Below are 17,889 nucleotides of genomic sequence, written 5' to 3'. Positions count from 1 at the left end.
CAACAAATCAAATCTTGCAAAGCTAAAAAAGAACCAACTGGATCAGCTTGCAAAAAAGGGGATTTTGTCCCAACTAAGGAAGAAGGGATGGAATAATACTTGTAATCTAGTTTCTTGTCTGTTTCCTCTTGACAAATGCTATGTTTTAGTACATTTATTAATACATTTAGTAGAGTATTAATTCTTCCCATTCAATTATTATAGTACCTATTAAGTGTACATCTAAAGACTGCATGTCTGTCAAAAGGCAGAAGTTTCTTCCGAAAATGTCTTGATGTCACAAAATTTTTCCTACAATATCAGCTGTGAGATGGGTTAGATGGCTTTTTATAAATTGTATTGACAGTAGTATCAGTCATATATTCTAACACTTCTTGAGAAGCCAAAACAAAATTGTTAAAATAACTTTAGTTTACTAACTTGATTGCTTCAGACAGGGCATGTTTTATTAGAATTTTTGCAGATAAAAAGTATTCTAGGATTTTTAGGGTAAGTTCTTCATAGGGTTGGTTTTATTTTTTGTTTTTAAAGGGATGGTGTTAATGTGACATAATTACTCGGTATCTTAGCATGTTAGGTTTCATGCCCAAAAAAAGGCAAATGTCCAAAATAACAAGAAAAATTAAAGAGGAGGAGCCCTGTTAACAGGTTAAAACATGTTAGAGAGGAGCCTACATGCTGGCAGCCACCAGAAGTGGCATTGAGTGGCGCTGCTGCACATTTCTGCACTTCGCTTTGTCCTAGCCCAAGTAAGCTGGCTGAAGACTAACCCCCAAGAACTTCAGTTTTTAGCAGCACCCAGCTTGCTGTGCAACTGCTAGAGGTGGTATGGAGGGAAGAGGTAATGTCAATCAAGGGATGACAGCGTTACCTCCTTAAGCATCACTTTCTATTCAGATCTTCATAAAGCAATTGTGCAAGAATTAATCTTTAACTTGAAACTTTGAGTTACAATTCTGCATGTAATAATTTTAAGCATGAAGTGTAAGGTAAAGCTACCTATAGTTTGGGGATTTTCTTGTGTAGTTGTATACCTGTTGTAGGAAATAACTGTATTTTTTCAGACATGATAGCGTGCAAAGAGTGCCTATATATATATAGATGGGTATGTATCTCTACATGCAGTGAACCTAATTGTGAAATAGAATTGCTGTACAGATTAAATGACTCATTCCCTTGTTTTATTGGGCATGGAAACTAAGTCACAGTACATAGTCTCCACCCATAAATGTATCTGTTTCTGCAGGTACTGCATGTGAGCAGCTGAGTCATTGCCTTAGCTCTGCCCTGCTCAACCTTTCCTCTCACATGCACTTTTCCCAAAGTGCCGTCTGCTACTACTTTAGTGGTTGGCAGGCTGGTCTAACTACCATAACTTCAAGCAAACTGGAAACAAAAAGATACAGTCTAACGCACTGAGCTGGCTGTTTTAGCCGAATCTAATTCTTTCTTATTTCTCGTTTTTGAAGCAGAGTTCCGTTTAACCTACCATTTGTGGAGCTTTCTTTTATACCTTTAAGGTTTTGTCTGATGTTAACTCTTAGTTAATCCACAGAGAAGCAGTATCAGCATTGTTGTGCTGAGGAGCAGAACTAATTTACCTGGTGGAATATGAGGCTAGTGTTAATTACAGCTTTATGGGTCTGTGCTGGTGTCTCGGTGCTGCCTAGCACTGAGCTGTGCCATATAAACTTTAATCCTTCGAGGTAGTTATGGTAATGCTGGTTTTGGCTGCATTGTTATGTGGAAATACCTAGTACCTCAGCCTTTGAATTCCTGAAGATTAGGTGTCTGCTTTGATGCATACAGGAGGAAGTTTTTATTATCTGGAAAGGCTAGTATCTATTTGAAGGGCAGACATTCTAAAAGCTGTGTGCACCCTTACCATTATCTATAATCTTTAGGACTATATGACATTTGTACTTGTCGATGGGCTGGAAAATAAGTTACTGCTCCAAGAGCCAGAGGAGTACTGATAAGCTGTGGGTTTCTTACGTTGTCCTTTATCTAGGTGGCATCATGATGTTGATACCAATCTGTGGTGGTGGTTAGCTGAGAGAACTGCACCTGAGATTGGAAAGCTATTGTGCTAGTGTTATGGAAACAAAAAGGTGGTCGTGTGTGGGGATGCATCTGACTTTGTAAACTGTTGAGACACTCAGGGGAAGTTTCTGGTCTGTATGCTTTAATTTCAATGTAGTGTGACTTGATTTGCTGAAGTGAAGTTGATAATAAACTGTTTGAACTTTATACTAACTTGACACTTGATTACTGTCAGTAAGTGAAATTCAGTAGTGCTAGTCCACTCCAGTCTGAGTTGAAGCTTCTCCAGCTGGTAAGGTACAGCTGAGACAAGACTATATCCATGAGTCTTAATTCTGCTTAGTGCTTTTTTTATGTCTAAAAGAATCCCTGTGTTAACTTTGTCCTCCGTGTAACAAGACACGGTGGATATTCTTGATGGGAAATGCTGCAGGGTTTGAGTAAAGAACTTCTGGGTTCTAAATGCCCACTAGTATCTGAACTATGTTGTAGTGATTTCCAGTCAACAACCTTGTAAGAGGAGGTGTCACATAATTTTCTGTATTAATAAATGTTGCTGAGCTGAGTCAGTAGTATTCATATGATAACACATTTGAAAAATCGCATCTGACGGGTATTTTTCCTTGAGGGCTTTTAAAATTACACATTTTTGCTGTCTCTTAGGAAAGAAATGCTGAAAATGCTATTGAAGCTCTTAAAGAATATGAACCAGAAATGGGCAAAGTATATCGACAAGACCGAAAAAGTGTACAGAGGATTAAAGCAAGAGACATTGTCCCAGGTGATATTGTAGAAGTGGCAGGTAAGACTCATTTGTGTAGTACGTATGTGTATTAGCGTATTATTGTATAATTGTTGTGGGGGCCTTGTCTTAATGATTTGAGGCCCTAGGGGGAGTTTTCAAAGACACCTAAGTATATGCTTCACTTATGAACAATCTTGCTTCTGTTAATCTGTAATTACCTTAAATGTGCATTTGTACTGAGGGGATTGTTTTTCAGATTGCCTCTTAGTTCAATGGGTAGGTCTAAAAGCAAAGCATCTTAATTGGAGGTTTTACTCCTTTTAACACTTGTCACAACTCTAAAAATTTTATTTTTTAAGGTGTTGTTTCAGTGTCTTGTCTTTTCTATCACAAAATACTCTTTTCCTTGCTTTTGAATGTGTTCGGTTTCCTTAGATTCTGGAATGCAGAGATTTTTTGGTTTTAGTCATGCTCTGTCCATTATCTAAGAAAAGATAATTTCATCTGAAGATTTTTTCCAACTCTTACACTTGAAGTAGCAGTGCCTTTCAGCTTCTCTTCACAAATGTCTTCCTCTGTCCTCTCAGCTATGACTGGCCTGTGACATCATTGTTTTCTCATCTTTCGTAGTGTTTATTGCTTCTTTTGCCTGTTACTCTATAGGAGACCGCAGACAGAGAGATAACTGTACAAAGTAGAGCTTCCTGTTTCTCTGGTGTAAGCATTTGAAGTACCGGTCTTAAAAGGTTGGACTTCTGCATCGAGCTTTCTCATAACTTAGATTTGCCCTAAAGGCTTATCTTTATTTCGAGTGAGTGCGAAAATAGAAGTATTGTATACTTTTAGCTAAAACTTTTTCATTTTGGTCATAATGCCATACCAACAACTCTTTCTCCAATCTGGACTTGTCAGTGACTTTAATGTTTCTTGTTTCTTCCCCGATAAAACTAGGTGGTTCTTGTTAAGTGTCAGGACTAATTGCATGCTCATGTTTTCTAGGTCATTATCAACTGTTAACTGAGTGATTGTTCTTTTGGGAACAGTTTCAGGTGTACATCAGACTTTCTTTCCACTAGTGTCACTTTGCTTTTAGAGGTGGTAGCTGTCTCAAGAGCAGATAAATATATACTCTTAAACTTGACTATCCTCCTATTTTAATTAGCAGGCAGAGAGGGTATGCACTCAAAATGAAGTTGGTGTTGGCTGGCTGCCCAGCTTTCATTCCTTCAGAAACTTTTAACGTTTGCTGAGCACTATCTCAAGCCTCAGTTTTGTGCATAGGATGATTCGGCTACAGCAGCTGTGCCTAGGGTAATTCAGAGTGTGAATCTCATGAAGGCTGAAGCTAGTTTCCTCTTAGCATCTGTTGGTGAAGAACAAGTACAACTACAAAGTGCTGATAGCTGAAATAAAAGGTGAATTACGATGCCTTGTCACTTACTCTGCTGTTTTGACTTGCTATTACTGCACTGTACAGTCAGATTTCATGAGTTCTGCGATGAGGTTTTGTTTCAGCAGCTGATGTTTTCCGCATCCTTTTGAGGCAAACAGAACTGTATAAATTACAAATTCTGCAGTAGATGTCTAGTCCAAATCTATCCTGTTTTCAAGTGTCGCCAATAGAATAGTAGTTTTGGAAGCAGTTTATATCATGGGAATATATTGGGGTTTTTGGTACTTTAAAGCAGTATTGATAGAATTGCAAGTTGATGACTATGTGTTTTGTACTGGTTTGGGGTATCTCACTAAGGAAAAAATGCTGGATTTTGCTGCTCTGATGGGTGTCTAGAGCACAGAAGAATTTCTGCTTGATTCTTTGCTGTTCACAAGAAGTAGAGATTGCATTTTCATCTTACGGAAAAAGGCAAAGCTAATTTTGTATGTGAAGCACCTGGAGGATGTGTGGGCTTTTACTTACCTTGCTATATATTGTCAGTGTCAATAAAAGCAGTTACTTGTGCATCTCTTTAAAAGGCCTGTGTCTGAAGGAAAGAAGTGAATTGGAAGTAAACTGCTGACTAGCATAGCTGTAACACTATAACACAAATGTAGTATCCTGTTTTTCATAGGGTTACTCTTGCAGTATGTTAAAATCTGCTTGTAAAAGTGTCTGATAGTCCAACATGTGTAGAACTGATTTTTTTAAAAAAAAAAGACAAGCTGAAAAACTAGTATGCTGATGTAGAGAACCAAAAGTTATCCAGCTTCCATGACTGTCCTTGAGATAGCTGGTCCAGCTTGTTGATGGACTGTAGAAACTCATGCAAGTTAAAATACTTAAACTGGTGGGTCAAACAGTCCCAAGCTAGTCTTAAGCACTCATCATATTTTTCTTATATTGGCAAATGCAATCAACTGGAGCTTCAAGTGAAGGTAGTATAAGTGGATTAAGTAACGTAAGTAATAAAGTCATGTGGATGTTTAATACAGAAATAAGTGCTTCAGTGTAATATGAACTCTGATACTGAAACAATAAATTCTAGCTTGTAGATAGACAATGATGAAATTTTAATTGTAATCACTCAGAAAAGCTACCGAGCAAGTAGAGAAGAGCAAAACACTATGTACCAGTGTTAGTGTCAAGACCTGGAGGTGAGAGAGACTGTGTGCATGCCTATGCCTCAAGTGTAAGGGTACTGTGATGGCCTTTGACATGGTGTTTGCAAAAAGATGCCCATGTAGGGAAGTGACAGAGCACTTCATACTAGGATACATATCTGGGTATGGAATTCTAGGCAAAGTGCCAATGACATTTGTGTGTCCAGGCAAATCTCTTTCAACCAAGTGGCATAAATAACCAGGTGATAGGTTTCTCCCCTATGCTGATATCTAATTTTGAACAACTTTCTAAGGTCTTCCATTACAGAATAGTTGCATTTAATGCTGTAACAGCTTTGTTAATTTGAAGTAGCTATATCTAGGTCTGACGCAGAGATAACTTTGTTGTAGGAATTGGAAGATTGGTATTGCAGTTCAGGGAAAGTGGAGGAATATCTTTACATTGCAAGAGTTCCCTGAGAATAAGAGCATTGAACCATTTCCAAAATAATTTGGTGTTTTCAGTAGTTCTGAACACACTAAAGATAACATGTTTGGCTGAGCATGACCCAAAGACAGTGCAATAATGCTTTATACTATTACTTTTTATTCTGGCTCCTTAGGCTATTCATGTTTATTATATAGACTATGCAGTTTGCCTTGTGGCCTTCTAAAACAAAGCTCCTGGAAGATGCTTTCTTTAATCTGTCAACAGAGGAGATGGGTGCTGGTTTATTTGGCTTGAAGTAATAGGGGGGGAAACTGCAGGTCTGTATTGCCACTGTGCAGTAAATATGGAGTAACCTGAGTTAGATTATACCTCAAGTGGTACATAACGTGCTGTCTTATGGATCAGTGTGCATACAGATATTGCAGAACACTTGAGCAAATTACTCATACTTGTGCCTAGTAGCTAACAAATTCAACATAAATGCTACACTAAAATTGTGCAGGTGTACTAGCAGACACTAGTCCACACTTGCTCAGACTGTGCGGCTGTGAACTGCTTAACTGTGTATTTAGGAAGACTTTTTTTCCATGTCTGTTTAAGCAGAGGTGGTGGAAAAGACACTGTACAATCAACAGGAACGCTTTAGGATGAAGTTGAGGTTACAGGTTTGGGATGTGTGCCTTAATTTGCTTGCAGACTTCTGGTGGGCACCGTTCTCAGAACTGTAGTGTATAAGGGTTACTAAGCTACACTGTTTGTTTCTTAGAATTGATGAACTGAAAAAAAAAATCCAGATGCTGTCCTCAAATGGCTTTTCAGTTTGCCTGCCCTAAAATGAATTATCACACTGCTATAAAAGCTTGAGTTTATTGGAGGATGCACTCTAGATTTGTAACTAGTAGCTATCTTAATAGATTAGATGTCTTGTTTTAGTGGAGGTTTTGTTTGCCTTGGTTAAAGTAGCATTTCAAAGAGAAACTTGAAACAGCATGGCCTTAGTTCTTAGAAGTTTTATATGAGGTCTAGTCTGACAAACTGGGATAAACTGGTTGCAAATAATTTATTTTTAAAGCAGCACATTTGGGAACAGACATGACCTTTGTTCACTTCCGTTGTATCTTCCTGTCTAAAATGTTCTATTTTAGATACAGTATATCTGATTTTCTGTAATTTAATAAAAGAATGTTCATTAGTTGCAAACTTTAAGTGACCAAACTGGAGTCACAGTAGTTCCTCTTTTCCCTGAAATGCTGAATGACGGTTTTTGTCAACCATTATTGTATCTGTAAGTACTCAACAGCTTAAAAATACACACAGAGTTCCCAGAAGCAGTTGCTTATTAAATTAGTGTGTATTCCAGAAGACTTGGTTTTAAGTTTATACCTGGCATAAAGTATACAAGAACTACTTTCAGAAGCTTTTCCTCCTAACTGCAGAGCATTTCAAGGCTCTTCCTAAAGCATAGATGCCTTATAATTAAGGAAAGATACATTTTGGGGTGAAGAAGATTGAGAAGGAAGGTACTTAATGTGAATTACATCAAATCCAGTGTGGTTATGAAGAGCTACAGGCTCTCCTGAATAGTATAAGCAACAAACATAGATACTGCAGATCTTACTCCAAAACATTTGGTCCTCGTGCCTGTGTTACTTTAAGTATATTAAAAATCAACTAGAATTGATTTTGAGACTTAGTACTAGAGATTTTCAGACTCAGTAATAGAGATGCAGGTTTACATTTTGGAAAAGTACTGAAATTGGGAAAAAAAACAATGAAAAGGATGGAGTAAGCCTTAAGTCCAGAATGGTGACCTGCTGGAGGCTGTTGTAAAAGCATTCTGCTGAAAGCGTCTCTTAATATGGGAAAAAAGTTGACTGCAAGTTTGTTTTAGTTAGTGCAAATTGTTGGGTTTGGTTTTTAAAGATTAAGCACGTATTTTGCTTTGTCCATAAGGTACTGCTTCTGAACCAGGAAAAAATATGGAAGTAAGGTCAGTGGTTAATAAATACACATACAAGTAGTGCATGAATCTATGAGCTTCGGTGAGCATTTTGGCTGCCAAACACTTAACACATCAGAGGCAGTTCTGAGATTACTGGATGCAGTCCAAACTCCGTTCCGTACTCCACTGAAGTCTGGAGTTACATGAGGTTCAATCAGGGCATGACCTAAACTTGTGTCACTTTCAGTGCATGTTGAAAACTTAGGAAACATCTTCAATTTTTTCCCAATTCTTCTAGTATTTTCCTTCAGAGTTGCCAAACTGTTAAATATAATGAAACTAATTCTGTTTTAATTGTTTGAATTCAGAACATATCTGATGTTCTATACTCTGATTAGAACTGATACTCCAGTGGGGTTTATTATAAGCACAAATAGTACTGAACAAAATGCTTGAATATCAAGATAATGTCTGTTAATACCATATCACCCTGGCAAAGCAAGCCTTTTTTTTTTTTTAAGGCTAAAGAAAACTTGCACTTGGAACTACGCTGCGCTTCCAAAATTCTTGCTGTTTGTTCTTGTGTTACCCAAATGCAGCCGAATTTGGAAACAGGACTTCAGCCTTGGTGTGAAGATGTCATTGTTCTCTACCTGATCGGGCAAAAGTTGATGCTTAACTTACAAGTTTGTTCTTTCTGCTATTAGATGTTTTTATAGGCTAATCACAAGAGCCTTCAATCTAGAAGACAGTGGTATAAATAGATCCCCTGATTAAAAACTGAAGCTAGACAAATTCAGATTAAAAGTGAGTGCAGACTTAGAGGCAGGCTACATGTCCATCGGCACATCTTATTTAATGTTCTGGTGCCCTCTTCAGAGAGAAGGACACTTAGAAGTGTGTTTTCACAGAGTGAGAAGAAATAAAATAGTTAATAATTCAAGTCTTCGGTACTGTTTAATACAGTATATCAGTTTTTCTCTATACAGCCTTCAGTTCTGACCTTAAAATGTTTTGCCTCCAGAAAGCTAAGCTTCTTATGTCTTTTTGGTTTTCATTTATAAGAATGCAATATGTATAAGTGTTTTGTTTGATTTTTATTTTTAACTTCTACTTCTTAACAGTTAAGTTAGGTTAATAACACTTCTGCATACATGGCACAGTAAGATCTGTGGATGTTTTCTCTCTGTCCAGAAGGCAGACTGGCATATGATAGAGAAGCCTATTTCGTGAACATTGTCTAGTCTGTAGCATATATACTAAATGCAAAGAATGGATGTATTCAAATGTATTGTCTGTCATTTTGGCGGTAAAAGCAAATGCTGTTTTACTACAGGAATGAACCAGTGCTATTATAATCTTTGTCTTGTTGGAAAATAAATCTATCTTACTGGTTTGGAGTAGGAAACTGAGACTTAAAATGTTCCATAGTCACTCTTTAGCTTTGACAATTTGATGCTTTTAGCCTTATATGAAAGCATAGATGGACTCAATCTTCCTGGTTTGTAGAGCTTCTAATTTTTTTTTGGTAGCATTTTATTATACTCTGTTCAGGAAGTGTTAAGTATTTAAAACCTGTTACTGCGGAAGAAAAATTAAGTTCCTGATGGTCTAAGGAAACCAGACACAATAGGAAGACAGGATAGTATGCATGCAAAGGGGGAAAAGGAGCTAAGCTGAGTTTGTATTAAGGAAGTTTAGTATAAGAGCCAATTGTGCCACAACAGCTATACTTGTAAATAAAAACACTGTTCTGTTCAGGTGTAATTTTAACTATTATTGTCCCCTAGCAGAAACAATACTTGGTTCTGATTATCAAAATATCCCATATGTGTTATTTTAAGCCTACTCATTTCAATTCTTAAACCTCAAGGTGATGCTCATACTTCATGTAGGAAGTTTCAGTTGCCTCAGTTTATTAGTGAATATTCACACAATGGTGCATCCTCTAATTTGGAGGCTAGGGAACTTATTTTTGGGTAAGAGGGAAGACTTGAAATAACTTTTTAAAAGATGAAGATCTTATTAGGAAAAGTGGTTTAAACAACTGTACCTGCAATAACATGTAGTGTTGAAACCGTTAAAGAAAACAGTCGCTAACACTTAATGGGTTTTTTGGTAAAAGAATTAATGCTAATTCCTTTCCCTTTTGATGCTAAAATCCCGTGTGTAGTGCGTTTTGAATTATCAGTGTTTTAATAGCAGTGTGGTAGGTTGTATCTGCTGAATTTGATAGTATTTCTATCCTAGTCTGATGAAATTAGAGCATCCTAGTAAAGCAGGAGGAAGACTGTAGTGTCTTAAAAATCAAAATACAAGCAATGTGTCAACAGTGAACCGTAATCTATTAAGACACTTAAAATGGGGGGAATTACACAATTTTATACCTTTTTTTGTCCTTTCCATCTGGCATTTCATGGAAGTTGTTTGGGGATTGTTAAGAGCTGAGGCTGGGCCAGCCACTAACAAATGGTAGATGCTCTCTGTTAACCCCTCCCCCCTCCCAAAAAGGGGAAGAGAGAACAAGGGAGAGACTTACGGTTCGGAAAACTGAAATAGCTTTGATTAAACAATAACACTAAAAGAAAAGATTATAATAAGAATGTAATGAAATACATACAAAACTACTGCCAAACCCAACTCCCCCTACCCTGATGACTGTATGTCACCAGTGATGCTGCAGGGCTGGCACTGGGGCAGTCCCAGGCTGGACTCCGCAGCAGATGGGAACCAGATGCAGAAGCCGGACTCAGGCACTGTGGATTCAGGGGTGCACGGATCAGGATCGAAGACAGAAGAACAGACAGATGTCAGCCATCGAAGAAGAGAGATTGACCCTTGTGATCCCTCAGCTTTATACTGAACATGATGTATATGGGATGGAATACGCTGTTGCTCAGTTTTGGGTCACCTGTCCGGTTCACTCCTCCCTGCAGGCGTGACCTTTTACGTGCTTGTGACCCTTTTCACTCCTGGCACCCCAACACGGAGTACAAGATTTATCAGTGACCTTGGTTGCTGTAACAACAAGTATAAGCAAGGGCCTTTCTGCATACCATTCCGTGATATTAACTATAAACATCGAATGTTATCACTGCCAGAAGCAGTCACTGTCTGGAAAAACATGCTGTTGATTTCAGAGACTGCGGTACTTAGAAGAGACTTAACTGAAAAGTAAAATCACTAAAACAGAATTAGTTCTGTTTTAGCCCAAACCAGGGCAGGGGTGTTTCTACTCGCTTTCAGGAACTGTTGTTTCTGTTCCCAAATCATTCAACCGTATGTTGAAATAGTATCCAAGTTCTTAAGAATGTGCTTAAAAAAAAAAGTTGAAAAATTGGACAACAGTGGCAGAATAGTTTAGAGCTGTACTGATAATCTTTATTGCAAAAGTCCAGTTCCAGCCCCAACCTGCTGCTAGCAGATAGAGGTCAACACTAGCTTTGGTTAATGATAAACGTAAATAAGAAAGTGTTAGGTACAGGTTGTATATGAACAACCATCCTGACTTCTACAGGAAAAATTGTTTTCATTTACGGTGATCACTTAGATGGGCTTTTTGCAAACAGATCACATTCTTCACTAAGATGATGAATTGTTCTTGTAACTCTTACATTAACATAAAAAGGAAGGAAAACTTTTCACTTTTCATAATGTACCTGTCTGTAAACCTCCTCTTAGCAAGTCTTAGTTGTGGGAGGGGTCAGAGGCAGTTAACAGAGCTGATACCAGTGTTCAAAGTGCACATTTAAAGTAGTAGCTTTGTTTTAAGGACTCTTGTATATGATAGTGGCTTTTTGAGGGTTAATATTGCTTCCTGAGCCTACCATCACCAACAATTTTGATTAGAAGATCTAGAGTATCATCTGACACTTGAAAGATAAGTATGGTCCTGTTGTAGTCTGAAGTTCTTTGTTGATACCCAAATGTAGCTAAAAATAAAACCGGTACTGAAATCCACACAGCTTTATTAGCTTAGTTTCCCTCCAGCTTCATTGTTCGTACAATATGTGCCACATCACTTCCTGGGCTGCCTAAACCACAGGCTGATCTAGCCTGCAACACGCTAATAGTGCGTTTTGGCTGTAGAGGTCTCCCAGTGAGTGTATCAAACCATATTCTCACAGAATTCTGAAGTTAAATGTTTAGTATTATTACTATGTTGGAAACTGGTAAAGTAAAAGGCATATCAGTGCTCCAATGAAATAGCTAGATAATGAGCTGACCGTTCCCATCTAGGACTTGGTCACTGCCAAGTGTTAAATTGGGACTAACAGTGCTTAATATATTCTGTATTTGAAGAATGTATATTGATTTGGAGACTTGAATCATCTTCTCTTTCAAGGCAACTTTGCAAATTGGATAGGGCAGTCTGTATGCTAGACTGTCCTTTAAAGACTGTTGACTGCACCAGGAGCTGCAGTCGCTTCTGCAAATGCACCCTTGTTTTGCTTGATGTGCTCTGTTGATAAGTGGGGTTGTATGTGCTTAAAGTGACTGTACCTAGGAGTGGAAATTGGCCTTTAACATTGCCACAACGTTGGGAGGAGTAAGATAAGATGTGGGGAGCTTTGAACTTGAGAAGAAAGTCTGGAGTGTTAGGTGTAGTCAGCGGGAATCTTGGCAAGGTAACATTGCTAGTTAGGTTGCTGAAGGGCCTGATATTTTCAGCTATTAAATTGTCCATAATTTCACTGAAGGAATATGGCTTGTTTAAAATAATTGACATAAAATTTAAATTCGTACTGCAACTAAATGCTACTCCAGTGTATGTTAAGGAGTGGAAACTAAATTGTCTGCTTTGGTATAGACTCATGCACAATTAAATGGATTTTTTTATTTTTATTTTTTTTACCCCCTTACAGGGACCAGGTTGTTTTTAAACAGATTCCTTTGTTGTGTGCTGAAGCTCAGTATTAGAATTCCAAAATAGTACTCTGTGCATGAACAAAAGGATTCTGTGAATAAAGCTGTAATGATTTGAACCAAACCCTACTCTTGCTCTTCCAAGAAGCAGTCATTTTTATAGTTAGAAGGGCTGTTTTAAACGGTAGTTAAATATTTGGCTACACTATGCTTAAAGAACATTTATCTGCAAAGTTTTGAAAGCAGCTTATTTGATTTCTTTAGAGCTGTTGTAGAAATCAAGTGACTATTTAGGATTAAGAACTTTGGTTAAAATAATGGATGAAAATACTTCTACAACTGACTTGCTATTTTAGATTTAAAACTATGGGACTATATCCATTGTACCAGCTCTGTACTGAGCAATGCAAATACATATTCACCTTCTAATTTCTTGACATCTTTCAAGCCTTGAGTAGTACTTTTACTCGTTCTGTGGACTGAAACGTAATTGTATTTAAAAAGCCCCAACCAACCAACGAAAAAAACCCAATTTCTTTCCTATGTTAAAGTGTATGGAAAAAAACCTTCTACTTGTAGATGAGATTTGCACTAGACTGCTCACTAAAAATTTCCTGTGGGTTCCTATCTATCATAGCATGATTTCCTATCTATATTCTGTTTCAGTTATGCTCATGAAATTATATTCAAGACTATAAATGACTTGGTGTCATAGCTGTTATTTTGCAAAGAGCTGCTTAAAATAATTCTGTAGTTGACCCTGATGTACAGCTTTCCTAGCTATTGGAAATGCCTTCAATATTTTACTACAGCCTTCTCAAAGGGAGATGGTGAGTGAATGAGGTGTCTTACATTAAATTGCTGAGATAAACTTTGAAAGCTGCAGTATCGTAATAAATTTAACACTTTAGTTCTGATGATTCAGGCAGCTGATAATGATAGGAGTAGTTTTCATGGAAATGCAGATGCTCGAGTATCAATAGTCTACTAGAGCAGGGCTCTCTCCTAGTACTTTAGGTTGTGTGAATGTTGTATTTGAACATCTTAGAGCTGTTCAGAAGAAGTAGGCTGGAAAATTACTTGTAAACTTTGCCATATGTTCTGTCCAGTTACTTGAATGTTTTAAGATATTTTTTTTCTAACAGCTTTTTTTTTGTGTTAGGGAGTGATTAAGTCTTTAACAGTGTTGTCAAATGTGGTAGTGTGTTTGGGCTGGCTGTAGTTTTCCAGCGGCTTTAAGTACTTTGGAAACGTTTATGCAGTTTGACAGGCGTTACACCACATTGGACTGAGGTATTAGCCTGTTGTTCAGTGATATCTGAAAACCAGCTGCTAGTATATGTCTGCACATAAACCTCACCACGGCGTCAGCACAGCATATTGAATAGTTTCGCCATTTTTGGCCTAGGCCACCGTTGTCTAATGCTATTTTCTCTTGCTGCTCAAGGGCATTGTGGCTTAAATTAGTTTTCACGTGCTATAAAGATACAAAAAGGGAATTTGTGGCTATTTTTTGGATCCCTTCCTATACATATGCTTACAAGAATGCACGTCTAGGTCTGCGAGCAAAACTGTGCAGCCTTTTGCCGATTTTAATGGTTGGGGCTTCTTTGACCTTACAGAAAGTCATGTGGTGCAAAGTTTACCTGATGTTTGGAGTAGCACTTAATTCTCCTCTTTAGCATTTTGTTCCATAGTTTTCTTCCGCGAGTGGGTTGTGTGTTCTAAGGTTGTAACACTGCTGTGGAGTTTTTCTGTGGTATTACTTGTTAATGTGCATGATTGCTGTTGGTTGCATAAGCAGTTCCTGCAGGAATTGCAGCCTGTTTTAATTTTACTGCAGAGACACAGAGTCCATCTACTGAGATCAGCTCTTTTTAGCTAGTTATTCTCCCTTCTTTGTTTCTTTGCATTATTTTAGAATGAAAAGGAAGCTGATGCTGGAATACTTGCAGTGTTAAATTATGTTAGGAATGTTTGTTTATGTGCCTTCATTAGCAATATCGACATGCAGAATTGTAGAATCAAGTCAGAAACGTGGCTGTCATTAACACAAGTTAATTTGCATGCAGCCCTTTATTTGCAGTAGTCACAAGACGGTGGAGCTTTAGTTCTTTTCTTAAAAACTAGCAAAAGCTAGATAAGAGAAAGTGGGAAGGTAGAAGAATTAATTCTGGGGTGATAAGAGATGCTGTAGCTAAACTGGCCACACAGCGTTGGCAACTGGCTTCATCCCTCTCTGCCCTCTTTAGGAGTCTGCTGTTAACCTGTATCAGCTCCTGCCCTGGAGTCTCACACATTTGCTGGTGGTGGCTTTTGGTTCACTTGTGGGTTGTTTGGTGGTGGTTGTGTTTATTTTTTCCCTCCAGTGTTGTCTTCTAGAAAGTAGAAATGTATATGGCAGGGTAAACATAGCATGGAGTTCCGTGAAAATTTTGACTGGGATATGGATTGTGGTGTATTTAATGGAGTAGCATTACTGAAAAATAAAGCTGGTGTGTGATCTGAAATTAACTTCCAACTCTGAAACATCTGGCAGTATTCAAAGTACAACATTAAAAGAGCAGATTTGCAGAAGCACGTTATTCTCACAATTGGTGCCAAAGAAAAGGAAAATACAACTTCTTTTACTTTCTAAGTAAATGTGGATAACATTCTGATCTTTGGAGAGCAGAGGTCTGACTTCCGACATAGAGGAACAACTAGAAGACTTTCCAGGACCAGTCGTTCTGAAAAGGAAACTTGATTCACCTTAGCTACGGGTTTTGACTGTTTATAAATACATATTCTGAAATGGATCTCTTTCTCTTGAGAATGTTTTCCCTTTGCTGTCAAGTGGTAGTCATGTGATTAGAAAAACAATCCAGTGATTTACAGCTTCTTCCTTTGAGGTTAGGTAGGGGTAGAGATCTTGAAGGCAAATCTAAATTGTCGAAGTATATTGGATACTCAGAAAATTGGAGTTTTGCAAACCACAAAAGCAGTAATAAGCTCTCAGTAATCTTAGTCATCTGAACAGTTACTGGAAAATCATTTTCCTGGCTGATAGAAATCTCTCAAATAACAAAATTCTAACTTTGTCTTATTCATTTCTTTGTAGTTGGAGACAAGGTTCCCGCTGATATAAGAATTACTTCTATCAAATCTACAACTCTAAGGGTAGACCAGTCAATTCTCACAGGTATTTCTGTGAATTTTGGGTAATTATGTGCATAATTGAAAGTGCATAAACAATCTGTTTAGAATAATCCATGGGAAACAAGCCTGTAGCTATTTGAGTACTATATTGCATTCAAGTGCAGTAAACTTCTGATCTAGTAGCTGAACTGTTAGAGTGGCTGAATGTGTTGCTCCATAATTGGCTTTACAAGTTCACTGTAGTGGGGTGGACATTCTTACTAGACTTGTAATGCTTTTTTTGGTCCTGTCCCATCTCCCTCCCGTCATTCCCCTTGCACGCGCCCCCCCCCCCCCCCAGACACACACTAGTAACTTGTGGGAAACCAAAAATAAAAGTTAAGAATTTGTATTCTAGTTTATGGTTTATGCAGCCTTCTAGGTATGAACATCTTGTCACTGCTCAATAATTAAGTATAGAAATCTTAGTAAATATCTTCTGTAACAGTTACCCATTTTCTCCCACAGACTTTTGAAATACGGGTGGCTTTTAGAGTTCTGTTATTAAAGTCTAAGTGCACTAAAGCCTTATTTGCTGAAATTCTGTGCACGCACATTCATGTTTTCTGGTACCGGCCCTCAAGTGCAGGAGCTATATTTAGAGCGCTTTTTGGATTTGTTGAAAACAAAACAAAGTAGCAGTACTTCTGAATATAGGAAAGAAGTGAGGAATCAACCAAGCGTGCTGTGCAGGAACATGGAGATCTGTCTGCCTGTTTTGGTAGCATAAATCATTGTTAACTAGCCCTGAATTTTAAAACAGTAAAGTGTTCATAAGAAACCTGGTTTTGATCCTTGAGTCTGTCTTGAAACAGGCCCCAAAGTTCTCAGTGCAGATCCCGAATAGCACAGAAATGATCAAGCATATTTATGTTTAGCATAAGAAAACGTAGGCACTCCATCCTTGTCGAGCTCTCAGAACTGAAATAAGTAGAGGAAGAAATCCACCAGAAGGCAATATACAGGGAATAATTCCTTGCCTTTGTTTAAATAACAGAATTATTTTTTTAAAGACAACCTTTTCTTTTTTCAGCCTATTTTAAGCTGATGCTTGAGTCTCCTAACTAATAAAGTGTGTCACTAAGATGCTACTTAACAAAGCTTTTAAAAGTAGGAAGTTTTGGCTCTCTTGAGCTTACAAAAAGGAATGTGCTCTTAGCTTCAGGCACTAAGTTACCATCTTGTGAAATCTGATGTAGTAATTAACATCTTTTTTTATAGAAAAGAAACCTTTCTATACCTGTGACATGTTTCTAGAAATTGATATATTTAAGATCTTTATGGACGAGTTCTCAGAAGACTTACAAGTAAAGGAATTAATTGACAGAAGGCTGCAGGACACTTAAAAAAAAATAAAATTAAGGTCTGCCAGTATCACTGTGATGTGTATAATCAGAGACATGTAACTGTGGTAACATCTAATTACTTAAATGAGAACATATCTTTTCCAGTGCATAGAGAACAGAAATGCTTGTTATTGTATGGAAGCACACAAAATACCTAATTCATGCAGTAGATCTTGCTACATTAAAAGGAGTAGTGGAGTACCAGCTGCTTGCTTTTCTTGTTCCTTAAAAGACATGGTGTATGCTTCGTTAATTCTAACTATATGCAAAGTTTACTTAAATTCTTTCCTATTTTTGTTAAATGTCAACCATTCAGGTGTTTTTTTTTTTTCTCAGCTGAAATATTTCCCATTTCACTTAAGAAATAAAATAAAATCGTTTGAGGAAAGAAGTTTGGAATCTTAAAAAATTTTAACACTGAGGAATTATAACTTCTTGATTTCTCACAGGACTCAAGATGATAAATGTGTAATCTCTTCTTAAGACTATTACCTTTATTTTAGGTGAATCTGTGTCTGTTATTAAGCATACTGACCCTGTGCCTGATCCTCGTGCTGTAAACCAAGACAAGAAGAACATGCTTTTTTCTGTAAGTTACTTGTTTTGAAATTTTCCAAACTTCTTAAAAATAATACTGAAGCTGGTAAAAATGTGCAGAACTTAAGATCTTCACCTAAAAGCTGTATGACTTTTGTTGTATTCTCTATGCGCATCTGTATGTGTGTCTCCATGTACATTGGACTAAATCAGAAGTAACTTTTAATAAAAGCTGTCATCAGAG

General features: G+C 37.5%; 1 protein-coding gene across 2 annotated transcripts in view; it reads left to right on the top strand.

The window, feature by feature from the left end:
- ATP2A2 (ATPase sarcoplasmic/endoplasmic reticulum Ca2+ transporting 2) overlaps window positions 1-17,889 on the top strand; it is a 42,298-nt gene that overhangs the window by 8,925 nt on the left and 15,484 nt on the right. For both annotated transcript variants that reach the window (XM_086474393.1, XM_009949469.2), the window contains 3 exons: window positions 2,707-2,845; window positions 15,686-15,766; window positions 17,612-17,697. In XM_086474393.1, the coding sequence (XP_086330519.1) occupies window positions 2,707-2,845; window positions 15,686-15,766; window positions 17,612-17,697 (306 nt within the window). The remainder of the gene's footprint in view (window positions 1-2,706; window positions 2,846-15,685; window positions 15,767-17,611; window positions 17,698-17,889) is intronic.

This window comes from Leptosomus discolor, chromosome 16, assembly GCF_034619465.1.
Source record: "Leptosomus discolor isolate bLepDis1 chromosome 16, bLepDis1.hap2, whole genome shotgun sequence".
NCBI lineage: Eukaryota > Metazoa > Chordata > Aves > Leptosomiformes > Leptosomidae > Leptosomus > Leptosomus discolor.
Note: the sequence above shows the minus strand (reverse complement) of the source record. Positions and strands in the feature narration are given on the sequence as shown.